This window comes from Balaenoptera acutorostrata, chromosome 6 (assembly GCF_949987535.1).
Source record: "Balaenoptera acutorostrata chromosome 6, mBalAcu1.1, whole genome shotgun sequence".
NCBI classification, from domain to species: domain Eukaryota; kingdom Metazoa; phylum Chordata; class Mammalia; order Artiodactyla; family Balaenopteridae; genus Balaenoptera; species Balaenoptera acutorostrata.
Window position 1 is genome coordinate 118,374,473 of NC_080069.1, and position 25,430 is coordinate 118,399,902.

At 51.5% G+C, this 25,430-nt stretch overlaps 1 protein-coding gene across 2 annotated transcripts in view; it reads right to left on the bottom strand.

Moving 5' to 3' along the window:
* Positions 1 to 1,464: 1,464 nt before the first annotated feature.
* ZER1 (zyg-11 related cell cycle regulator) overlaps positions 1,465 to 25,430 on the bottom strand; it is a 31,095-nt gene continuing 7,129 nt past the window's right edge. Inside the window, exons 2-16 of one of the 2 annotated variants that reach the window (XM_057548979.1) lie at positions 20,629 to 20,880; positions 19,163 to 19,313; positions 18,502 to 18,938; positions 18,013 to 18,189; positions 16,394 to 16,508; positions 16,103 to 16,249; positions 15,603 to 15,770; positions 11,336 to 11,551; positions 10,338 to 10,379; positions 10,052 to 10,171; positions 9,256 to 9,371; positions 8,720 to 8,908; positions 7,413 to 7,510; positions 5,675 to 5,777; positions 1,465 to 3,166 (exon numbers count right to left, since the gene is read on the bottom strand). In XM_057548979.1, the coding sequence (XP_057404962.1) occupies positions 3,109 to 3,166; positions 5,675 to 5,777; positions 7,413 to 7,510; positions 8,720 to 8,908; positions 9,256 to 9,371; positions 10,052 to 10,171; positions 10,338 to 10,379; positions 11,336 to 11,551; positions 15,603 to 15,770; positions 16,103 to 16,249; positions 16,394 to 16,508; positions 18,013 to 18,189; positions 18,502 to 18,938; positions 19,163 to 19,313; positions 20,629 to 20,786 (2,295 nt within the window). In that variant the 5' untranslated portion in view covers positions 20,787 to 20,880 and the 3' untranslated portion in view covers positions 1,465 to 3,108. Of the gene's footprint in view, positions 3,167 to 5,674; positions 5,778 to 7,412; positions 7,511 to 8,719; positions 8,909 to 9,255; positions 9,372 to 10,051; positions 10,172 to 10,337; positions 10,380 to 11,335; positions 11,552 to 15,596; positions 15,771 to 16,102; positions 16,250 to 16,393; positions 16,509 to 18,012; positions 18,190 to 18,501; positions 18,939 to 19,162; positions 19,314 to 20,628; positions 20,881 to 25,430 lie in introns of both variants that reach the window. The other variant, XM_057548978.1, reaches the window with a different exon arrangement.

Sequence of the window (25,430 nt, forward strand, 5' to 3'; positions counted from 1 at the left end):
GGAAGGGCAGGGGCTTGAAGAGACTCAGAGAAGTGAAAAATTACAAAGAGTGGGTCAGGGTAAATGCTGATTAGGCCAGCTGTGTCTGCTATCTGGCAATAATTGAAGTTCAGCTTCTATCCTCCCACAGAGACTGGGAGACAGAGGCCTGATCCTTCCTGATGATTACATTTTAAAGGGATGGCTATCAGGTCCTTGAGAAAGACACCCCTGAGTTGTAGGAGGTACAAATACACCTCAAAGGGACAGAGAAAGCATTCACAATTGTAAGCCCTTTTTAGTAAATGCTCTAAGAAAGGGTGGTCAGGGGCCTGTGGTCAGGTGTTGGTTAAAAACAGTAAATTCTTTTGGCAGCCTGGAGCTTTCTCAGGCAGGCACTTTAAGGGGGGGCTAGGATCATCCTAGGGATGTGACCTTGAGCTGTTAGAAGCTATGTTAGTGTTTAAGTCTTTTAACGTCAGAGGTGGGAGTGAACGAAATCACTTGTGCTGAAGTCTATAGTTTTTACAGGCCAAGGTTGAGGCCTAGAGGAGAAGAGGGCTTGGAGCCTGGCTACAGTTTGGTCTAGGAGAGAACCTTTGTCGTTGGGCACTGGGGACACACCACCTGGCACGTTTGGGAATGGTTGCACGTGATCTGGGACCAGCACCTAGACTGTTCTTTGGGGAAGAGCTCCCCCTCATTGGGTGCAGCCTCAGTAGTACTTCAGGGGCACGGAAGTCACTGCTGATAGTTACACTAGGACAACAGGTGTAAACCAGGACCATCCTGGGCCAAAGCAGAGTCATCTCAGGATTTGGCCTCGGCTTCTTCATCCCCTCCTGCTGGCTCCCTCGCCCTCCACTCTGCTGCAGCCACGTGGGCTGCTTCGTGGTTCTCCCTGCGAGGTCTTCTCCTGGCAGGGCCCTCTGCCTAGGACACCCTTTCCCTGGACCCCTACAGCCAGGGCTGGCAGCCTGGTCTTTTTGCTGGATTCAGCTCGCATGTCTCCCCTTGTGAGGAGCCTCTCCTGCCCGCACCAGGGTACCACGCTGTCCCTTATCTGCACATATGCTCTTCCCTCTCCCTAAAGGGCTGTGGCCCAGCTAACTCCAGTCTGTCCTGCGCACTCCCACCGGCCCACAGGAGGGGCCTGCTCTGTGCTCCCTTCTCCCTGCTCCTCGCACACTGGGTCATAAACTCGTATTTAACATTTGTCTCTACCATCAGATGGCCATTCTGGGCAGGGCCCCTGTTGGTCTGTTGCCAGCTGTACCCTCAGTGTCTGGGCACAGGGGTGTGGAGAGACTGCAGAGGAAAAACAGGTGCTCCAGCCCAATCTGCCACCTGTCCCCAGTCTGCAGTTGACCCTTTGGGCTGGGCACACAAACCGACCCGACGCACCCTCACTCAAGGCCCACTGCCTGAGCCAGCCCAGGGCCCTCCCCAGACCCCGTCCCTTCCACAAAAAAAGACACTCTGCTCCACTTTGCACAAAAATGTATTTCTGTGACATCCCAAAGTACAGACATTTACCCAGGCCCCAGGTGGTAAAGCAATGCAATGTGAGCTCTGCCCGGGGCCTGGCTCAGGCCACGTGAGCATGGAAGGGAGGGGCAGATGTGGCCCATCTGCTAAGCTGAGGGACACAGGGCAGCTGGCCCTTCCCACGGCTGGGAGGGAAAGACCCCAGGGGAGAAAGGCCAGGTGCCTCTCCCCTGGGCTGCTCATCCAGACTGCTCTGTCTGCAGGCAGAAACGCCAGGAGAATCCAAAAACAGGCCCAGGGAAGGAAGAGGGAAGAAAAGCCACCCCCCAAGGGCAGAGTCAGCTCTGCTCCCCAGCCCCTTGTTCCAGAGGGGCCTCCTCACCGCCGTCTGTGCCATGAGAAGCAATTCGGAGTGACATCAAGGGAGGAGCACAAGATATTTCAAGATGATTTGTGTCTCACACTTCTCTGAAACACAGCACGGAGGTTTCCAAGGGAAAGCCTGGGGTCAGAATGGGAGGGGCGCGGGAAGGGCCCGGGAGGGCCAGGCAGGGCCGCTGCAGGACGTGCCAAATGCTGGTCTGGAGATGTCTGCCTGTTGCCACCGGGAAAGGCTGGCTTGGGGACCTCCTGCCTGTGAGAGAGGTGTGGGGTCCTCTGGGCAGCGGGGCAGGCAGGGGCGAGTGAGGCAGGCTCAGTTCTGCTGGTGGGGTGCCTGGGCACCGTGGGTGCTGCGGGCAGATGAGGGGTAGGGGGTGAGGGGGAAAAAGCCCCTGGCCCCAGGAGGTGCTGGCTTCCAGGGTGGGGGGCAGGTTCTGGATATGTTTGGCAGAAGGGGCAGTGGAATCTGCCCGAATTCTGACCAGCCCTGGGCTGGGGCCTTCGACAGCCTGGGACCTGGTGGGAGACTAGGAGGCAGCCTCCATAGCAGCGTGGCCTCAGGCAGGCCTGGCCAGAGGGCAGCAGAACCACTGTGAGCTCCACTCCTCGAGGGCCCTCTGGGGCTGGGACTGCCTGGGCCTAGGCAGGTACGGCTTACTTGCTCGCCCCAGAGGCCCAAGCCGGGAGCACCAAGGCATTTGGGAGACCCAGTGGGGTTAGTTTTAATCTCCAAACCCCATCAGCTGCACCCAGGAACCTAGAGGGCGTTCTCAGGCTTTGGTGGGTGGGTTAGGGTGCTGGAGTGGGCTATCAAAAGCCCATTGCCTCTCCTAACAGGAAGGGAGGCCAAGGTCAGAGATTACAGGGCAAGGGCTGGACACTCACAATGTTAGAGGCATTTAGTCTGGCAGGGGTAGGAGTGAGTGTGGCAGCAATGAAGGCTTTGAGTTGGGGCTTGAGAATGGCCAAGGAAGCTGCGAGGACTCAGGGAGTGTTTCTTTTGTTTTTGTACAGAAATCATACACACAAAACTTCACACTTCCTAACCAAAAAAAAATAATATATATATATATATATATATATATAATATATATATATCTCACTAATGTCAAGGAAAAGCGTCGGTTGTGCAAAAGTCCCCCTGTGTCCCTTCATCCAGTGGGAGGCTCCCCGGGTGGGGATCTGCCAGCTGGGCTGCTTGAGAGCGCTTCCTCCCGGCCTCGTGGTCCAGAGCAGTGGCGGCCATGGGGGCAGAGGCCTCTATCTGGACGTGTCCATGTTCTCCTCTTTAAAGTTACTGCAGTGCTCAATCACCTTGCTGGAGACAATGGGAGAAAGAGGATTGGAGGGTGGGCTTGGGTTGGGGTGGGCCCAGCCCCTCCCAGCTGATCAGGCTGCTGGATTTGTTAGCCAGTGTTAACCATGATGCTGACGCTGAATGAGATGAAGTGTACAAAGTGGCGGGCACAGTGCAGCATGTGCGGGGTACCCAGGAAATGGTACTTGTGGCCACGAATACCATCAGCCCCGCGTGCTCCCCTCCTACTTCCCCAGGCCCCCTTTCCCACCTCTCAGTGCCTGGGCATCTGCGGTTAGGGGCTTCCCTGAATCAGCTCAGGCCTAACCTCCAAAACCTTCTGGTCTTTTTTTCAGCAACATCTTCCTTCTTCACCTTTTCCCTGTACACCCAGGCCTTTTTCTTCCCCAAAGTCTACTGGTGGTCCCCAAACTGGCCGCGCATCAGATTCACCCAGAGATCCTGATCCAGCGGCAGGTCCGTGTAGGGCTAGGGCAGCTGTGCTTGCACAAGTACAAGGGCCCGACACCCTGCAGCGGCCAAGTCCCCGTGCAGCGTTTGGGAATCACCCCTCATGCTCAGATCTCCCACTCTAGTCTGGCCCTTGGGAACCACCGTCAGGTGTCACCCTGAACCCTGCATGGCCTTCCCGTTCACACTAAGCCTCTGGGTTGGTGGCGGGTGTGTGTGTGTGTGTATGTGTTCACTGCAGCTTCCATGTGCTAAAGAGGTGCCTCAATGCCTTTTAGGAAGTAAGGGATGCCTGGGGTGGGACAGGACTGGTGAACAGGCAGAGAGATTTCTCCTAAGCACCCTGCCATCAGGCTGGCCAGCATGGGTACACATCTCAGGTCTTACAGAGATGTTCAAAGTGACTGGGGTAGGTTATGGGTCAGTCTTACCCAGTGCTTCTCAAATCTCCTGGGAACCCTGTTGACAATGGACATTCCCAGGCCCACCGGCAAAGAAAATCTAGGGTGGGGCCAAACGTTTTTTGTTTTTTTTTTAAGAAATGATTTTTTTTTTACGACTACTTTTAAATTTATTTATTTATTTGTTTATGGCTGTGTTGGGTCTTCGTTTCTGTGTGAGGGTTTTCTCTAGTTGTGGCAAGCAGGGGCCACTCTTCGTCGCGGTGTGCGGGCCTCTCACTATCGCGGCCTCTCTTGTTGCGGAGCACAGGCTCCAGACGCGCAGGCTCAGTAGTTGTGGCTCACGGGCCTAGTTGCTCTGCGGCATGTGGGATCTTCCCAGACCAGGGCTCGAACCCGTGTCCCCTGCATTGGCAGGCAGATTCTCAACCATTGTGCTACCAGGGAAGCCCCGGGCCGAACGTTTTTAACAATCTTTTTAGGTGATTCTTTAGGGAGATTAAGTGGGAGAACCACTCATTTTACCATTCTCAAACTCAGACCAATCTGTCAATTAAATGTTTAAGCAGGAGGTTTCCCTGTTGGTGTAGTGGTTAAGAATCCGCCTGCCAATGCAGGGGACACAGGTTCGAGCCCTGATCCAGGAAGATCCTACATGCCGTGGAGCAACTAAGCCCGTGTGCCACAACTACTGAGCCTGCGCTCTAGAGCCCACGAGCCACAACGACTGAGCCTGCAAGCCACAGCTACTGAAGCCTGCGCGCCTAGAGCCCGTGCTCCGCAACAAGAGAAACCACCGCAAGGAGAAGCCCGCCCACAGCAACAAAGAGTAGCCCCCGCTCGCCACAACTAGAGAAAGCCCACGCACAGCAACAAAGACCCAACATAGCCAAAAATAAATAAATTAAAAACGAAAAAAACGTTTAAGCAGTGCCTTTTGCCGACAATAACTGCAGAAACAGCCAGTGAGTAGTTGTCTGGGGAGCCTCTGAGCTCCAGGCCCCTCCCCCACGATACTCTTTATTCTGCGCTGTGTTTAGAACTGGGGTAAACTTAACTCCGTTCTCTTCTAGAATGGATCCTGGAGAAAGCAAGGTCGTTACTGCTGATTGCGACACGTAGCATCTCTGAGGGTCTCTCCTGTGCACTGATGGGTGTGAGATCCCGGTAGATGATATTTTAGACCCGGTAGTGAAAACCACACAGCAGCGGAAGGCCTGGATGGCTCTGCCGTGTCCGGGACCTTCACATTTTTCAGAAACTCATATGCATTCTGCCTGATCCCTAGAATGTATTTTACCATACGTGTCCTCTCTTTAGTTGGAATGTCTTTGGCCAAAAATAATGACAAGTTCTGACCTGACTTGCTAATGCCCAGGGATGAGAGGATGGGATTTTCTGGGAATAAAAGAAAATAAAGCTTACAAATGAGGGCAATGATGCTCCGTTCGGAGCTTGATCATCCAGTTTCCGGCCACACTGTGGCCAAAATGACACTCAGGGAGGCCCCAGCCGGACGTCAGTGTGCTGTCCACCTCCACACTCAGCCCCGAGTTGCCCCTGGGAATTGCAGCCATTCCTAACCACGAGAGGGCCTGGCTGTGTCCCTTGCTCCCCCAAGTCTAGGCTCCAAGCAGAAACACTGCCAGTCTCTCACCGGGCCATTTCCTTGGTCTCCTGCCGCGCGGTTGCCATCTTGATCATGTCCCTCAGGAGGGGCATCCCACCTTCTTTGATCAGCAGGGGGCAGTACTTGTCCGCTGTGGATAGGGACAGACAGCAGGTGATCAGGGTGGGATTTCTATCAGCCTGTTGCCCAGAAACCCACCCTTGCTGCAAGAACTGCCCTCCCAGAAGGCGGGATGAAGACTTGGCCCTGAGTGAGGGCACTGCTGCAACCGGCCATGAGCCATGTTTGCCCAGCCCTGGGGCCCAAGTTCCTGAGGCCACCTGGGGGAAGTAAGGGGTGAACCCCTTGGAAAAGGCTCTTCCCTTCTTTGCCGCACAGTGGCATTTCCCCCCCCCCCCCAAATGTCACCCAAACCAGCACCTTCTACTCTCTGAGAAGTTTTTGTAAAAATAGAGCTTCCTAAGCACTGCCCTTGGGTATCCTGACTCAACAGATCCAGGAACCTGTTTATTTGTACTTTTAACAAAATATGTCCAGCCAGGATGGAACCACCAGGCCTACCTATTGGGTGGCTTCATGGTTCACTCCAACAAAGAACATTCTAGGGCTCGGTATCCAGGGCTATACACTCCACGGAGAACACAGGCATTTCAATGGCCCTCCAGCAGCTCTATGTCGTAGGAGCTATTTTTATCATCTCCATTTAATGATGAAAGAGCTGAGCTTCAGAGAGATGAAGTTATCCACTCAAAGTCACTCTAGAGGCTTGTCTGAGGGAGTCCGGGCTCAGGGCTCTTCCTCTGTGCTACACTGCCTCTTTGAGGTAAGGTGCTACTTTTTAGTAAGACTAACCTCAAGGAGTAATAAAAAATTGGCAAATGCTTACTGAACAGCTGGGATGTGCCAAAGCACTCTTCCAGACACTTTACATGTCTTATTTCACAGCAATCCTATGCAGAAGGTACTATTACTATCCCATTTTAAAGATGAGGCAAATGAGGCACGGAGAGGTTAAGAAACCTGCTCAAAGTAACACAGGCAGTCTTCCCCCGGGGCCTGCACTCTTATTCACTCTGCCAGTAGCAGGACTGAGCAGTATCCAGGCACCAGGGCTCAGCACTTTCCGCTGGTTCTCTTTTCACATCAATCTTATGAGGTAAGTGTTATTATCCCCATTTTACAGAGGAGAAAACTGAGGCCCAGAGAGGTTAAAAAACCTGCATGAGATCACATAACCAGTAAAGGAGAGAACTAGGGGTCAAACCTGGTCTGCAATCAAAGTCTCTTGGTGCTGCACCCTCTTTTTCCTCTCCCCCAAAGCCACTGAGCAGAGGACAGTTCAGGCTCTTCTAAGAGAGGGTGGGAGTCTCTCTGAGGAAATGAGTGAGACTTGTTTTCAAGTTCTCTCCTGTTCTCTCGGACGTCTGTTTCCTCGGGGGTTAGTTCTTGGTTTGGGTTGGTCTTACCCTGCCTTACAGAAGGCATGGAGATTTTTGACTATTAACTTGTATGGAAGCAGGAAACATTAAGAAAGCTGTCTGGGATCTCTGGATGGGCTGGCTCATCTGCCAGACCTGCTTCTGCCGATGAGGCAGGGGCCAGCCATTATGCTGGGCGTCCCACCAATGCCAGAAAGTGGAGGGCTGGGTGCTGAGGCACAGACACTGACACCAGCTCTCATAGAACTTCCACCTGGATTATCACCTCCCTGAGGGCAAGTCTGCTTTTCAGCTGATGAGTGAACAAAGGGTGAGTGGGTACTCACGGTACACAGACACCAGGTTGTACAGGGCCCAGGTGGCCCAATGCTGGCTGACAGGTGAGATGCCCTGGGGAAGGAGGCGAAGAATTGGCTCAAATGACCTATAGGAAGAAAAATCAAGGTCACTTTTTTTTTTTTTTTTTTTTTTGCCACTCCGTGTGGCTTGAGGGATCTCGGTTTCCTGACCAGGGACTGAAGCCAGGACATGGCAGTGAAAGCCTGGAATCCTAACCACTAGGCCACCAGGGAACTCCCTCAAGGTCACTTTTTTTTTTTTTTTTTTTTCAAGGTCACTTTTGATGCCGGGCATTGTGGGGGGAGGTGCATTGTCTCTTGTTGGGGGTTTGTCCTCACTGAAGGGTCCCGTGGACAAATGATGAGCAGGCCAGTAGGATGGAGGGGACAGGGTGGTACCCGGCCCTTCAGGCTCCACAAAGAGAGCGCCCTGGTGAGAGAGGTCATGAGCATGAGGGAGGCAGGAGGAACACAGATCAGGTGGTGCAGAAACTGGGGACCATGCCAGGGAGGGGAGCCCCAGCCTGGGAGGTGGGGGACGAAGGACCCTGGGAAGCAGAAGAGATTGACTGCACTTCCCATAACGGCCTTCTACTACGCATCATCTGGAGTCATGGTCCAAAAGCCTGAAAAATGCATGTGCAACCTCCACCCCCTCCCCGGGCCAGTGATTCCACTTCAGCTCTCCTCTGAAATGACAGTAATTGGCGTGTCGGCAAAGCCACGAGCATGAGCCTGTTCCTCCCAACATGGGTTTTCAACTCCAATGTCCATCAATACAAGATGGCCCAGGTGCACATAGAAAGTGACTCAGTCATAAAACGATGAGGGAGACCCATAGCTGCGGCTGGAAATTCACTCACGAGATAGTAAGACTTGATGCCAGCTGGACTGGAGGTAATTAAATCTGTGCATAGAAAACTGCTGGGAAGGGAGATGCCAGAATGTTAGGGGGGGATGCTCTCTTAGGGAACAAATGGTTTCCGTTTTGTTTCCTGTTGCGTGTCTGTATTTTCTTTTCTTTTTTTTTTTTTCACAACTGGACATGTATCAAATGTTTGTAAACAGCAGGCTTTGGGTACACACAGGTGTCGATGTGAGGAAACAGGCACCAAACTGTAGAGGTGAGATGTGTGCGTTTACATGCTGTGCTCTACGTGGACTACACCTCGGTTAGTAACATCTGACACAGGACTAGGAGAAGGGCAAGTAGCTCTCACCAGACCTTGTTGGGAAGGAGCATCCTGTCCTAGCACTGACCCCACATCCATGTCCCACCCCTCCCCACTCCGCACCTGTAATTGATATTTCTCCGTGAGTTGATGTCCCAGCTCTGGATGGCTGCCCACATGCGCTCCTCCACCTCCTCCCGCTGGGGTTCACAGATGCCCCAGGCCTCTGGGCCATCAAACATGATGTGGGAGAGGACGCCACAGGCATTGTAGGAAACCTCAATCCCATCGGCCTTGCTCTCCAGCAGGTTGCTGCCAAGAAGAGAGAAAAATGGAGTCCTGATCCCTAAGTCCCTCTTCAGATACCAGCTGCTGGACCCCAACTAACAGGCAAGATGCCAGAGGTACTATTGATTTCTTTATCACTTATCATCCATACCCAGATGACTTATAAAGGGGATATAAGATTGCTTAAGATAAGATATAGCTACAACAGGACCATTTATGGAGGATTGAAAGAATAAGAAACTGCATCATAAAGTGAAGGCGGCATTCCTAACAGAAACCTAGGCTAACAGCGATTGCTGCAACTGAGCACTGACTAGAGCTCTGAGCATCCTGGCAGCCAAGGCAAAAAGGGAAAGAAGAGAAGTACCAACCTGAAGACACTGATGAATTGGGAAGTCATTAGCTGGGGCCGTAGCTCCTTCACCTCTGCCACATTCCCCAAGAGTCCTAGCATATTCCGATGCAGCTCCTGCTTCTCTGGGAACTCCTGGAAAAATGAGAGCCATTGGGGGTCATATCAATGAGTACTTAATTAGTGTCTGATATTGGTAACCTAGAAGCTTTATGAGCATCTGTCTGGCCATTTCAACTAGACAAAGGTGGGGGGGGTGCAATCTGCTGCCCTCCTACCTTCCGGTACACCTAGGACAGTGCTGGGTACACACTACAAGGGATTAAAATGGTAGAGCTCCCTGCCACAAAATCAAAGGCTGAGTGGAGATCTGACCTATAAAATTATGAATGGGACAAACATGATTCTATTTACCAAAGCTCAAAATATTAGTCTAAGGGAATCCTTTTGGAAACTAGAGCAAGACAATCAAGAATGAGTTTTAGGATGAACAGACCATCCTACTGGACAGAATTCTGTCTGGCTGATATCTCAGTGGACCCCAGCCAGACCTGGAGAGTCTGAGAAATCATGCTGAGAAGGACGGGGCTGGGTTCTCCCTTGGAGGGAGGGCTCTAAGAGAGGGCCCAGCCGGGCCGTCTGGGTCAGGGAAGACCTCTGGAGCTCCTGTTAGCAGCAAATCCTGGGCTGGCGGGCCTGTGAGTTGGTCCCCACTGCCCTTCCATGGGAACCATGGGGAGAGGGGTTGCTGGGGGACCTGGGGACAGAAGAGCGGCCAAGTGGGGGGTCAAGGAGGCTTCTGGAGAGGACGCTACCTTCAGGCAGTCCAGGAAGAGCTTCATGCCGTTGAAGTTAAGGAACATCTCGCAGTTGTCGGGAGTCTCGTCCGTGATGTTCCACAGGGCGCTCCAGGAGAACTCCATCACCTGATCACACTGAAGCGGGGAGAGGGCTCAGCACAGGTTCGCCTGGATGGGCCCGCAGGCTCCTGGCACCCGGTGACAGGGTCCCCTGACACAATGTGGACACCCCCCCACGGGCAAGCCAGTCCCTTCTCAGGCTAGGGGAGGGGCAGGGTGGCTCCACGAAGACTCAACTTACTATCTTGTCCAGCAGCTTCTTCTGAATCAGCTTCAGCATGGTCTGTGGGCAGAGAAGAGAACTTGCCGGGGGGGCCAGGGCTTCAAGAGCTACCATGTCCCCCAAGAACCAAAATGGAGGGAAGAGTCAGCAATTCTATTCCTGTTAATACATACTGACGAGACCAAATCTGCCTCTCTATTTGGGAGGCTGTTGGGAGAAGTGCCACCCACGGACCTGATACTTGGCATCAGGATGCCTGGGTGCTAGTCGTGGCTCGACCTTGACCCCACGTGGCTGTGGGCATGGCCCTCCTGCTCTGGGTTTCAGCCTCCCCAGCGCTGAATGAAACTAGGAGACTGGATGTGCCTTCCTTTCTTCAGCAAATACTTATTAACTCCCCACTGTGCACCAGGCCCTGTGCTAGGAAGTGCTGGGGACGGGATGATGGAAGGAACAAGCATGGCGTCTCTCCCTACGGAGCTCACACCCAGTGGGGAGGCTGATGTTAAACAGATAGGCCCTCAGATATTTATTTAATCCCAGTTGGCAAGACATAAGAGGGGCACCTGGTCTGAGGAGGCAGGAGTGACTTCTACAGTGGGACCCAACAAGAGAATGGAGGGGCTGGGAGACGATGACAGAGTGTTCTCTAGGTGGTGGAGGAAATCTACGGGTCATCAGCAACTTTCACCGTTAGGAAATTCTTCCTTTGGAAGTAGTTTTTTTTTTTTTTTTTTTTTTTGGCCGTTCCACGCGGCACGTGGGATCTCAGTTCCCCGGACCAGGGATCGAACCCGCAGCCCCTGCATTGGAAGCTCGGAGTCTTAACCACTGGACTGCCAGGGAAGTCGCAGGAAATTCTTCCTTTGGTGCGGCCTAAATCCTCCCTTGTGGCAGTGGGGCTGCGGGAGCGAAAGGGAGGGAGGGAGGGAGAGAGGGGCAGCACCGGAGGGAGGGAGGGTGGGGCAGCCCCGCCCACCCCCGCCTCGCCCCGCCCCGCCCCCGCACGCACGCACCACAACAAAGCCCATCTTGCCCACGGCCTCCTTGTGGTCGTTGTCCACCTGGCAGACCAGGGCGTTGCACAGGTGCACGGCGATGCGCTGGATCGACTCGTCCTGCCGTGTGGGGTTGAGGATGCTGAGCAGGAGCTCGTTGACTCGGCGGTACTGGAACTCCAGCTCCTCAGGGATGCTGAAGTTGCAGAGGGTCAGGCAGCAGTTCCGCTGGACCTGGGCGGGGCCGGGAGACAAGCGGAGCACAGTCAGGGTCAGACTTGGGAGCTGGACTTGAGGGGCTCTCTAGAGGTGTGAGATCATCCAGCGCTGTGGGGGTCCACGAAGGCTGTCTGGAAGAGGAGACTACGAGGCTTTTTTTTTTTTCCAATATTTTTTAAAAACGTGAACTGTAATATACAGAAGAGTGCATAAAACACAAATGTATAGTTTTGCAAATAATTATAAAGCAAGCAAGCTTTTCAACAACCATGTAAGCACCATCTGGGTCAAGAAACAGCACTGCCAGCACCCAGAAGTCCCCATATGTCCCTTCCTGATCATAAGTCCCTCTCCCTACGAGACAGCCCCATCCCTGCCTTTCACTTGAAAGATTCTCTAGGATCTTGTGGCTTTTTGTTCAACCACAGGTTTGCAAGATCAACCATCTTGTTATAAGTAGCTGAAATGCTTTTTTTTTTTTTCATTCGCAGTATGGAATTCTAATTTATTTATGCAGTCCACTGCTAGCGGACGTTCGGGTAGACTTCAGTGTTTGGCTACTTCAAACAATGTCCTGTAAGTGCATCCTGGTGTCCATGTGTGTGGGCTCCTCTAGGGCACCCACGCGTGGGGTGGAGCTTCTAGGTCACAAGGTGTGCACGTCTTCAGCTTTACCAGGTAACACCAGACTGTTTCCAAGGTGGCTGTACCAGTTTATACTCCCACCGGAAGCACAGAAAAGTTCCAGTTGCTCCACATCCTCAATTACTCTTTGTCTTGTCTGTGGGGTTATTTATTTATTTATTTTACAGTATTCTCAGTGCATTTTCCTCATAATTTCCTTCCATCCTTTCTCATTAGATACTGGAAGTTCACCACACTTCATTACTTATATAAATTAGAGGATATCCTAATCCTCCAATTAACTTGTTAGCCCTTGTTAACTCTTTTTTTTTCCCCCCACAATATATATATATTTTGTAACTTGAGAAAAAAATTTATTTTAAATCATAAAAGCAATCCTTACTATAAAATGTTCAAAAAATACTATCTGAGCAGAAACTTAAAGTCCCCCACTTAATTCTTCAGAAGTAATTGCCGTTAAAAGTTTGATGCAGGGCTTCCCTGGTGGCGCAGTGGTTGAGAATCTGCCTGCTAATGCAGGAGACACGGGTTCGAGCCCTGGTCTGGGAGGATCCCACATGCCGCGGAGCGGCTGGGCCCGTGAGCCACGGCTGCTGAGCCTGCGCTTCTGGAGCCTGTGCCCCGCGACGGGAGGGGCCGCGATAGTGAAAGGCCCGCGCACCGCGATGAAGAGCGGTCCCCGCACCGCGATGAAGAGTGGCCCCCACTTGCCGCAACTGGAGAAAGCCCTCGCACGAACCAAAGACCCAGCACAGCCAAAAATAAATAAATAAATAAATAAAAATAAAATTAAAAAAAAAAAAAAATCTGAGACTCAAATTTCAAAAAAAAAAAAAAAAAAAAAATCCCTTTAAAAAAAAAAAAAAAAAAAAAAAGTTTGATGCAGGACTTCCCTGGTGGCGCAGTGGTTAAGGATCCGCCTGCCAATGCAGGGGACACGGGTTCAAGCCTTGGTCCGGGAAGATCCCACATGCCGCAGAGCAACTAAGCCCCTGCGCCACAACTGCTGAGCCTGTGCTCTAGAGCCTGCGAGCCACAACTACTGAGCCTGTGCTCTAGAGCCCGCAAGCCACAACTGCTGACCCCACGTGCCACAACTACTGAAGCCCACACACCTAGAGCCCGTGTTCCGCAACAAGAGAAGCCACCGCAATGAGAAGCCCACGCACCAGAATGAAGAGTCGCCCCCGCTCGCTGCAACTAGAGAAAGCCCGTGCACAGCAACGAAGACCCAACGCAGCCAAAATTATTAAAAAAAAAAAAAAAGTTTGATGCACAACCTTCTAGATTTTTCTACCATGGAAATACAAATGTATACTTGGGGGAGGGGAGAGGCAAAAGAAGGTTTTATCCATATTGGTCCAAAACTTCTCTTCACTTATCAACATGCAGGGCCATCCATCTTTCCATGTTAGGATGTACAGATTTACCATCATATCCCATGATGTGGGCAGATCTTACGTTACTCTTTCAGGACCAGGCCCCTATTGCTAAAACATTTTGGTTGCCTCTGACTTCTTATTTAATCAAAAAGGGAGGATGTACATGTATCTTTTTCCTCTAAGAACATTTCTAACTGTGGAATTTACGCCAAAAGATAAATGGATTCACAGTTTTGGCAGGTTCTGCAAGCTGCCCTGTGAAGAGGTGGTTCAGGTCACACCTCACCAGTGGAAAGTGCAAGTGTGTTCTTCCCCTGACCTTTGTCAACGGACATCATCAATCTCTCGAGTCAAAAAGTGATTATCTTGTTACTTGAATTTCTATTTCTTTGAAAGAGTTTATGAATTTGTGAGTCTTCAACTAGCATTCTTTTCTCGTTAAAAAAAAAAAAAAGACACGCCTTTTACCTGATTATAAAATCAATCTCAATGCAGGAAGAACTGTTGCTCTAAAGTCTGGAGTTGGCAGGCAGTGGGAAAGGGGGCCTTCTCATCCCTGCAGAGGCTATATCCCCACCAGAGCCTTTCTGGAGGACAATGCAAGAACACGTACCAAATGCTTTTTTTTTTTTTTTTTTTTAAGGAGATTGTGTTGCCAAGGGCAGTATTCACATTTCTTTTGTAAATTTATTTATTATTTATTTATTTTTTTGGCTGTGTTGGGTCTTCGTTTCTGTGCGAGGGCTTTCTCCAGTTGTGGCGAGTGGGGGCCACTCCTCATCGTGGTGCGCGGGCCTCTCACTATCGCGGCCTCTCTTGTTGCGGAGCACAGGCTCCAGATGCGCAGGCTCAGTAGTTGTGGCTCATGGGCCCAGTTGCTCCGCGGCACGTGGGATCTTCCCAGACCAGGGCTCGAACCCGCGTGCCCTGCATTGGCAGGCAGATTCTCAACCACTGCGCCACCAGGGAAGCCCCCCAAATGCTTTAAAAATACACAAACCCACTGCTCCAGCCATTCTCCTTTTAGACGTGTCTCATGAGGAGCATCAATTACTTGTATTCAGCAAAGCCTTATTTGAAATAGCAAAACATGAAAAGCAACCTAAGTGTTCAACCGTGGGGCTGACTCAGTAAGTGCAGCCGTGTATTCGGGGGAGCCCTGTCCTGCTACCCCCTGGGGATGGGGCTTGACCACTGCCTCTGAGCCCCAGCACAGAGTCAGCACCAGGGCAGCCTCTCCTTGGATGAGAACGCTTCACGCTATGCTGACACCAACAATTATGAAGCCGACCGTTCAAACCAGCTGCCCAGGGGGGAGGAGAGCTGGGATTGGAACTTTCACTTTCTAGTTAGTGCATTTTCTATTACTTGAATTTGTTTTCTAAGCATTAGGTATCTCACTTTTGTAATCAGAAAAGAAACAATGCTTTTAAAATTTTGTTGTAAAATGTTTTGTTGATATGGGAGATGTTCACATTTACAAGACACTGTTGAAATGAAAATCCGGGTTACACAGCAGTATACACAGAATGGTCCCATTTACTAAATAAATATGCACAGACTAAAAGCCAGAACAATAGATATCCAGTGTTAATCTTGGCTCTCTGTGTGCTGGGATTACGGGTGTTGTTATTTTTTTTCTTTTATACCTGTAATTTTTCTCCAGTAAAAATTTTGATTACTTTTATAATAAAAGCAGTTATTGAAAAAAATACCCACCTCAGCAGAGTCTCACTGGGCAGAAGGGCTAAGGAGTTAGCACGAGCAAAGGCCCAGAGTCAGGAGGACAGGGCCCCTGGGGGAGGGTGGCAGTGGGCGATGGACTGGCCGGGTGGGGCCAGGTCCCAGAGTCTGGCAGTGATGCCGCGGGAAAGGGGGGTTGGGGGCGGGGGGCGGTACAGAGCCAGGAGAGAAAGGGTGAGAGCAAGCATGGCACCGGGAGGGCTCTGCGAGCCTGCTGGCGAGGCTGGGACACACAGGGTGAGCAGGAAGTGGGGTGGCTGGGTCAGAGCAGGCAGCGGGTAGGGGCTCACCGTCACCTCCTGGTAGGATTCCATGCCATTCAGCACCACCTGGATGACCTGCCGGCGCAGCTTGATGCTCTGCTCTGAGCGATACTCGGAATTGGTCAGGTAGAAGAGGGCAGCGCTGCCTGTCACTTGAATGTTCTTGTCATACTTGTGGCACTTGAGGGCCGTGATGACCAGCTGTATGAAGACAGAGTACGGGCCGGGGTTGGCCAGGCCTGTCAAAGTTGCGCGGGGACAGGCCTGGGGCTGTGAGAGGGGACTCGGACGGTCCTCCAGGGCAGGGCTCAGCCTGATCCTGCTTCCTGAGGGCAGAAGTAGGGATTGGGGAGCAGAAACTGGGGCAGGCCACAATGCTGGGACAAGGCCAGTGCTGGGGCAAGTTAGGCACCGCGAGGCGGGGCTGGGGTTTGGGAGGCAGGACGGCCGGTGTCCTGGGGAACAGGAGGGGTGTAGAGGAGGGAGTGGTGGGAATGGACCGGAGCCTGAGGGCCACCAGGGTCGGGACTGACCTTCAGGGCCCGCAGAAGCTGGTTGCAGCGTTCAATGCGTGCGATGTCGAAAAGCAGGTTGATGGCCCGTGAGGTGATCTCCGGCCTGTGCTCTGTGTAGGCCTCAATGGCGTTCAGCACCTGTTCCTCATTTTTATCACCACTCACCTGGAGACGGAGCATGATCAGAACATCCCAGAAGAGGCCAAGTGGTGGGATGCCCGATCCCAGCGCCATCTCTAGGCCTGGGGCAGACCCCTCCTTCCCTTCTCCCGGGGCGCCCTGGTCCTCCCCTCCCCCTCCCCTTCTCACTTTGTAGGCCGGAATATGCGTGAGGCGGCACAGGGAGGTCTCGAAGAGCCCAAGGAACTGCAGTGGCCTCTTCAGAGCCCGGAAAGGCATGATGCTGCTCTTGGAAGGCTCGATGCTGAGGGAAGAGAGTGTTGGGGTGAGTGGCCTGGGGCCCAGGGCTGCCCTGGGTCAGCACAAACGGGGGCCTCTCCCTGGGGGGTGGCGAGGCATTTCCTTGGGGCCCTCTGATAGGCCCTCCAGCCTTGTCTTATTATTATTTTTTTTTTTGGCTGTGTTGGGTCTTTGTTGCTGAGCACGGGCTTTCTTCAGTTGTGGCGAGCAGGGGTTACTCTTTGTTGCGGTGCACGGGCTTCTCACTGGGGTGGCTTCTCCTGTTGCGGAGCATGAGCTCCAGGCATGTGGGCTTCAGTAGTTGCGGCACACAGGCTCAGTAGTTGTGACACGCAGGCTCTAGAGCGCAGGCCCAGCAGTTGTGGCGCACAGGCTTAGTTGCTCCGCGGCACGTGGGGTCTTCCCGGACCAGGGCTCGAACCCATGTCCCCTGCATTGGCAGGTGGATTCTTATCCACTGCGCCACCAGGGAAGCAGAGAAGTCCCATTTTTTTTTTTTTTTCTTTTTAAAGGCAGGGGATAGGGCTTCCCTGGTGGCGCAGTGGTTGAGAATCTGCCTGCTAATGCAGGGGACACGGGTTCGAGCCCTGGTCTGGGAAGATCCCACATGCCGTGGAGCAACTAGGCCCGTGAGCCACAACTACTGAGCCTGCGTGTCTGGAGCCTATGCTCTGCAACAAGAGAGGCCACGATAGTGAGAGGCCCGCGCACCGCGATGAAGAGTGGCCCCCGCTTGCCGCAACTAGAGAAAGCCCTAGCACAGAAACGAAGACCCAACATAGCAATCAATCAATCAATCAATCAATAAATCTTTAAAAAAAAAAAGGCAGGGGATGGACAGAGACCCCACCTCTTGATGGGAGGGTGACAAGGTCACACTGTAGAGAACACGTGGGACAGGAGATACTGTTGCAGCCATCTTTGGAGAATCCTATCTGCCATTCTAGTGAGGATGTGTCACCTTTAGGTTCCCCCAACAGTCATGAAGGCACATGCCCGTCAACCAAACCCCACTCCATTCCGGTCGGGGAGAGGGCTTACGGCCAGTGACAGCTGGATGGGTTTGAATCAGCTCTCTCCTCCAAACAACGAACCTGGGGACCAGCCTGTCTGCCGCAACACCTAATGAGTGGCGGGTATGCTGGCCTTACCTTAATACCACCACACCAGCTCCGGCCAGTCTGAGTGCCATAATCTCCCAGTCACTCCCCATGCGGTACCTCCAGCCTTTGCACATGCTGTTTCCTCTGGTAGAACACCCTTCCTCTGGCAAACTCAGAATGAGCTTTCTGCACAGCCTGGGTGCCATTCCTCCTCCTCCCTCCTTCCTGACCCTCAGGGCAACCCCAGAGCTCTGTGCAGCCCTAACAATGACCCATCTGTCCCCACGAGCTCACACAGACTCGGGGGGGCCTAATTTGTTTCTTTCTGTCCAGCAGCCAGGACAGCACTTGGTCAATGCCTGTTGAATGATACCCTGCTAGCAAACATGGCAGGTGGGTGCCCACCTGGTCTGTCCTGCATCCTCATCCATCTTGGAGATGCTGCAGTTCTCCAGGATCATGTGGCCAGAGATGTCCAGGGACATCAGGTTCCCCAGCTTCTGCACAAAGAGGCTCAGCACCTTGCGAGTCAGCTTGAACTTGTAGTAGCTGGAGAGGCGGTCTCGGGAGATGTCCAGGTGTCTGGAGATTGGAGTTGGGGGCACAGGTCAGGAGCTGGACACAGACTGGGGCTGCCTCGTAGACCCCTGCTGTTTCAGTCCATGGCAGGGGAGGGCCCATCCCTGTTACAACCACTCCAGGGCATTCTGGGAAAAAACGTGCTGGGACCCAGGTGCCCTTAACAGCCCCGATCAGACCAAAACAGTGGGTTTAAGGAATGGGACTGTCTCTTCTATCCCCACCTTCTGCCTGGCCGGGGGCTCAGGAATCTTCTGGGACTGACAATCCCCACCTCCCCACCCCCACCCGGCGAGCTCTGGGCTCGCAGCTCACCGCAGCTTGTGCAACTGGACAATGACACGGATGTGGTCGTCCGACAGGTCCATGTTGTAGAGCACGAGGGACACCAGGCTGTCTTTCCACTGGGTTAGGAAGGCCGCGTCGCTCGTCTGGATGCCCGAGAGGTCCAAGGCGGCCAGCGAGTTGAGCGGCCGCAGCAGGGACTCCACGGGGACCCCATCGATCATGCGGCCCAGGTTGAGGAAGCGCAGGCGGCTAAAGCCCTCGAAGGTGAAGTCCTTGACCAGCACCTGACAGGTGGGGTTGACGAGGCACTCGTCTTCACAGCCCCCTGGGTTCTCCTCCTCGTAGAAGATGTTCGCGCAGCCGAACAGGCTCAGGGACACCAGGGTGTGGCTGAAGCTCCTCAGCGTCTGCAGGCTCTTGGCAGACAGCTTCTCGCAGTTGGTCAGGTACAGCTCCACCAGGTCCTGGCGGCGGGCACAGCCCCATTATCACCTCTGCACCCACACCCCAGCCTAGGCCTGGCCCTGGGCCACACGTGGGGCTTGGGGAGGGGTCTGCACAAGGGGGAGAGCCCTGGCGGCGCCTCAGGATTCCTGGGCTGGAGGTGACCGGTCCTGCCCCAACTCCGCCTGACCGTCTCAGGGTGGCCTCCCCTGGCCATCCCTGGTGCCTGGTGACCAGGTCTCACCTGCTTGCGAATGGCTTCCAGGTCCTGGTCCTGCACCAGGTCCTCGCGGAGGTGGATTCGGGTGAGGCGGGTGCTGCGGGGGTCCGAGAAGAGGCTGAAGAAGCTCTCGTGCGGCTCAAAGTTGCAGGCGGCATTGACCAGCTCCACATACCTGGGAGGGACGGAAGCCTGGCTCAGGGCAGGGACCCTCATCCTCCCTTCAAGGCCCAGCACAAGCCCTCCCCTTCCTCTGAAGCCTTCCCTGATCACCCCGGCAGCAACCTCCATCTCCTCCTCCTCCTCCTCTTCCTCACAGCACCTGGTTGGATCCTGACTACCCTACAGATGAGATTAAGGGTGGCCCCAGGAACCAGGAGTCCAAAGGCAGACCAACTGGTGATAAAGGGGCCTCTATCGATGGCGAATCCCAAGCTCTTACCCGCCAAACTGTAGACGCTTCTATAACAAACATACACGTCCACACTCCCCATCTTCTTTAAGCCAGCTTCTGACTCCTTGATCAGCCCTTCCCAGAACCCTGTCCAACAGGAAGACTGAGCCGAGGGGTTTGGAGTTCCCAGCTGGGTACAGAGCAAGCGCTCGGTAAAACTCTGTTGAGATACCAGCAGATGCAAGGATCCTGGTCTGGTGGAAAAGGCTGTGGAGTCAAACACCATCCTGGCTTGGCTGTTCACTACCTGGGCAACTTCACACGAGTAACTGAAATTCCCCAGACCTCAGTTCCTTCACCTGTAAAATGGACACAACTCTGCTCTGCAGTGTCCAATCTAGTGCCTGACCCACATTAGATGCTCAGAACATTTTTACAAGTTGGGCTCTCAGGTCACACCCAGGTTCCCACTTTTATATGCGACTGTCTGGTCTAACAATTTCCCTCTGGGCATCTGGACCGAACCCCCAGCAGTCAGGCCTGTATATCATCCTTCTAGGAGCCTCTATTAGTGGGGAGTCCCTCGGAGAAGCCACATAGAGATTTTCTGAATGATCTGATCCCTGCTCAGGGGTCCATTATTCTGGCATTGGTGCATAAATATGTATGTATTCAGGTTCACACACAGACACGTGTTCACAGGCACAGGTGCATCGTGTGTGTACGCACACGCGTGTGCACACACACACAAACACACACACAGGACAGCATATAACTCCTTCATTTATATTATATGAGAGGTTTCTACACCCTCTCATAGATGTAATGCATACCTGCAGTTTCACACTCAAACCTACCCTGTGCTGCAGAAGCCCACGTGTGTGCAAACACATTCCTTCACGTGCGCCCCCCTCCACACACATACCAACATGCACAATTACAACTCTACGGTTATGGAGGGGCCAGTGTTCTCTTGCACCCACGGATACCCACGTGTGTGCACATCCCCACGGGGGGGCACACACAATGCTCCCAATCTCTCCACCCACACTCATGCTGAGGCTCAGGCCCCTGCCCCAGCCCCACGCCTGCTCACTCGTTGACGAGCCGGTCACAGATCTCACTGGGCAGGAAGATGTCCGGATGGAGCCGCAGAGTCTCCTTGTCCAGCAGGTAGCCCAAGGTGCCATCCAGGTTGCGCAGGCAGAAGTCGGTGCACAGGGCCATCAGGGACTCAGGGGTGTCTGACGCCATGCTGGGAGCAGACAGGTGGGCCACTCCGGGACAGGGGCCCCCAGGGGCAATGGTGACTCCCTGACACTCACAGGATCATTGGCTGAGCCACGGCCTGGGAAACGGGAAAGAAGCTAAGTGAGCCATGCATAAGGGCCAGAACTACCAGCTGCCCTACGTCCACTCTCTAGTAGAAAAACTGAGGCCCCTGAACGGCACATACAAATTAGCAGCTTAGCAGGGTCAGGGCCCAGGACTCCTGATTCCTCCCTTCCCTGCCCTGCTGTGCTACCACCTACGTGTGATTTGACCTGCAAAGAGCAGGGGGCGTTGTCTGAGCATTTCCATGACCTCCCAATGTCTGTGGGCAGATGTGTGTGTTGGGGACCCCAGTGCTTGGGTGGGGATTACAGGGGCTTTCTTTTTTTTTTTTTGGCTGCACCTCACGGCTTGTGGGATCTTAGTTCCCTGATCAGGGATTGAACCCGGGCTACGGCAGTGAAAGCGCCGAGTCCTAACCACTGGACCACCAGGGAATTCCCTACAGGGTCTTTCGTTAACAGCTAAATTGTGGTGTCCGTTGCTGTGTGTGTGTGTGTGTGTGTATATATATATATATAAAACCTGTATATAGCTGTCACTGTTTGAACGCTTAGTACACTTAGTATGTGCCAGTGCTTTAAAGACACATCATCACTGAATCTCATTGTATATGATTAAGAATGAAGGCTCCTCACGAGAGCAATGAAAATATACTTCCACATAAACGTTGTACATAGTGGTATTATCCATAATAGTCAAAATGGAAACAATTCAAATGCCCATCAACTGATAAATGGATAGACAAAAACATGGTATAGCCATGTAATGGAATCTTATTTAGCAATATCAGGAATGAAGTACTGACACATGCTACAACACTGCACCTTAAAAACATTATGCTAAGTGAAAGAAACCAGTCACAAAAGGCCACATATTTCATGATTCCATTTGTATGAAATGTTTAGCCAGAACAGGCAAACCTACAGAGACAGAAGTAGATTAGTGGTTGCCTGGGGCTAAGAGGTTGGGGGGGCGGGGATGGGGAGTGACTGCTAATGGCTGTGGGTTTCTTTTTTGGGGGAAGAAAATGTTCTAAAATTGACTGTGGTGATGGTTGCACAACTCTGTGAACATCTCTGAAACCCACTGAATTGTCTACTTTAAATAGATGAACTGTATGGCATAGGAATTACAGCTCAATAAAACTGTTATTAAAAAAGTAAGGTCTTGGGACTTCCCTGGTGGTCCAGTGGTTAAGACTCCGTGCTCCCAATGCTGGGGGCCTGGGTTCGATCCCTGGTCAGGGAACTAGATCCCGCATGCTGCAACTAAAGATCCCGCATGAGGCAATGAAGATCCCGTGCGCTGCAAATCAGACCCAGCACAGCCAAATAAATAAATAAATATTAAAAAAAAAAAAGTAAGGTCTCATCAGATAGAGAAACACAAATACTGTATGATATCACTTACATGTGGAATCTAAAAAATAGAACAAACTAGTGAATATAACAAAAAGGAAACAGACTCACAGAAATAGAGAACAAACTAGTGGTTACCAGTGGGGAGAGGGAAGGGGGAGGGGCAAGACAGGGGTAGGGGAGTAAGAGGTACAAACTATCACGTATAAAATAAATAGTCTATAAGGATATATTGTACAACATAGGGAATATAGCCAATATTTTATAGTAATTATAAATGAAGTGTAACCTTTAAAATTGTGAATCAGTATGTTGTACACCTGTAACATATAATATTGTACGTGAACTATACCTCAATAAAAAAAAAAGTGAAGTCTCCTACTACCTTCATGACCTTGAGATAGGTAAAGCTTTCTTAAGTAGGACTCATAAGGGAAAAATGATAAACTGATATGTACTGAAGTGCAGAACCTTCGTTCATACACACACAAAAATTAATTTGACATGGACCACAGACCTGTACGTGAAAGGTAAAACGATAGGTTTCTAGAGGAAAACATAGGAGTATATCTTTATGATTTTAGAGTAGGCAATAATTTCTTAAATAGGTCACAAAAAAACCATAGAGAGAAACTGATAAATTGGACTGCCTCAAAATTTAATATTCTTTTCATCAAAAGGTACCATTAAGAAAGAGAAAAGGCAAGGGACTTCCCTGGTGGCGCAGTGGTTAAGAATCCACCTGCTAGTGCAGGGGACACGGGTTCGAGCCCTGGTCTGGGAAGATCCCACATGCCGTGGAGCAACTAAGCCTGTGCGCCACAACTACTGAGCCTGTGCCCTAGAGCCCGCGAACCACAACTACTGAGCCCACGTGCCACAACTACTGAAGCCCATGCACCTAGAGCCCAGGCTCCGCAACAAGAGAAGCCACCGCAATGAGAAGCCTGCACACCGCAACGAAGAGTAGCCCCCGCTCGCCGCAACTGGGCAACAAAGACCCAACGCAGCCAAAAATAAATAAATTTATAAAAATAGGGAAAAAAAAGAAAGAGAAAAGGCAAGCCGTTTATTATTGGAAGACATTTCTAATAATATATCCAACAAAAGGCTTGTATTCAGAATATATAAACAACTTCTACAGATCAGGACATAGCATCCAGTTAAAAAATAGGCAAAGGACTTGAACAGGCTTTTCATAAAGGATAAAGAAATGGACAATAAGCGTAAAGGAAAGGAAAACCATAATGAGATACCATTTTGCAGCCACCAGAAAGGCTCCATTGGAAACAACAGTAATACAGGCAACACCCAGCTTGTGTTATAGTGAAGCTATGGCACGAGGGGAAGTTACCCACACTGCTGGTGGGAGTGTGGATTGGTGTAAACTGGGAGTGTAACTGGAATACTGTGTGACACTATCTACTAAAGCTGTACAAACACATATGTTCAGTGTTCAGCAGCTCCACTACCAGATGTACACCCACCAGCAATGCATATAAACGTTCACGAAAAGACACAGACAAAATGTCCACAGCAGCGCTATTCCTAATAGAACAGAACCTAAATGTCCACTGACGTGAGAATGAATATTACGGTCCACTCACCAATGGAACACTACACAGCAATGAGAATGTACCACCTCACAACAGCTCGGATGAACCTCACAATGTTTAGTGAAAGAAGCCAGACGCAAAAGAGTGTATACTCATATACTGAATGAATCCATTTATGTTTTACTCCCTTAAGTTAAAAAACAGGAAAATCTGGGACTTCCCAGTGGTCCAGTGGTTAGGACTGCATGCTTCCACTGCAGGGGGCATGGGTTCGATCCCTGGTTAAGGAACTAAGATCCTGTATGCCAGGTGGCACGGCAAAAAAACTAACAAACAAACAAAAACCAGGAAAATCTAATCTGTGGTGGCAGAAGTCAGGACTGTGATTACTTTGGGGGTTTGGTTCGGAGCTGAGAAGCTTCTAGTCCCTTATCTGAGTGCTGGGCGTACAGGCATGTGCACTCTGTGAATATTCAGGGAGCTGTATATTATGACGTGTGCACTTTTAAAAATGTATATTGCGATTCAACAAAAAGTTAAGAAAATGGCCTGGACACCAAAGAGGTCCACGTTTAAAAGGAATTCGGGGTTCAGCTAAGTAACGATCTAACTGACTATGCATCCTCAGCTACAATAAGTGGCTAGGAGAGAATGAAAACTGAACCTTCACATTCAAGTTGAGTGAACAAGATAGAAAACAATCCACCATTTATAGACCTGAGGACAGTCAGGAATTAGTCCCAAACCATTTTCCTATGAGAGTTTACATCAGAAAGGGGAAAAAATAGGCAAAATGAATCTATGGTGTTAGAAGTAAGGGTGGTGATTACCTTTGCAGGGAGGCAGTAATTAGAAAGTGGCAGGGGGGCCTCTGGGAGGGCTGGGACAGGTGTGTACACCTGTGGAAATTCATCAAACTGTCTGCTCATGCTTTGTGGTCCTTTCCTTATCTATATTGTCCTTCAATAGCTATTGCTTTTTTTTCTTTTAAGTGAAGGCTCTAGGTTAGACAGATCTATGTTTCAATCCAGTTCCACAATTCACAGGTGTATTACTTAACCTCTCTGGACCTCAGTTTCCTCACCTGGAAAATGGGGACAACAATCCCCACTTCACAGGGCTGTTGGGAAAATGCCTCATCTCAAGCTTGAGATGACTCAGTGCACAACAAATGGTGGTTATGAGCCCAGCTTACAGATGAGGAAACTCAAGCTCAGAGAGAGGGGCTACTCTGTCCAAACCGGCATGTGAACCTCATCTCTTGGAGGGTTATGCAGGAGTTCAGTTTGCCCCTGGCTTCTTGGAGCCTCCTAGTCCACATGTGAGCCTTCCAGGCTGCTCAGGAAACCGAGTGGGCGGCCACAGAACGCTGTGCCCTTTGCAATGGCCAGTTCTAAATTCTGGCAGCGCCACTCACGGGTGACCGTGCTCTAAGAGCTCCGGAGCCAGGCCAACCCAGCTCCAAGTCTCAGCCCTGCTGCTTAAGAGCCGGTGAACTTGGGCAAGCGTCTTCACCTCTGCGCCTCAGTTTCTTCTCTAAAACAGAGAACACTGTGTGCAGATAACACGGAACAATACAGAAAAGGCTTAGCGTGGTGCCTGGCACACAGTAACTGCTCACTAAAAGGCAGCTTTCATCATCATCATCC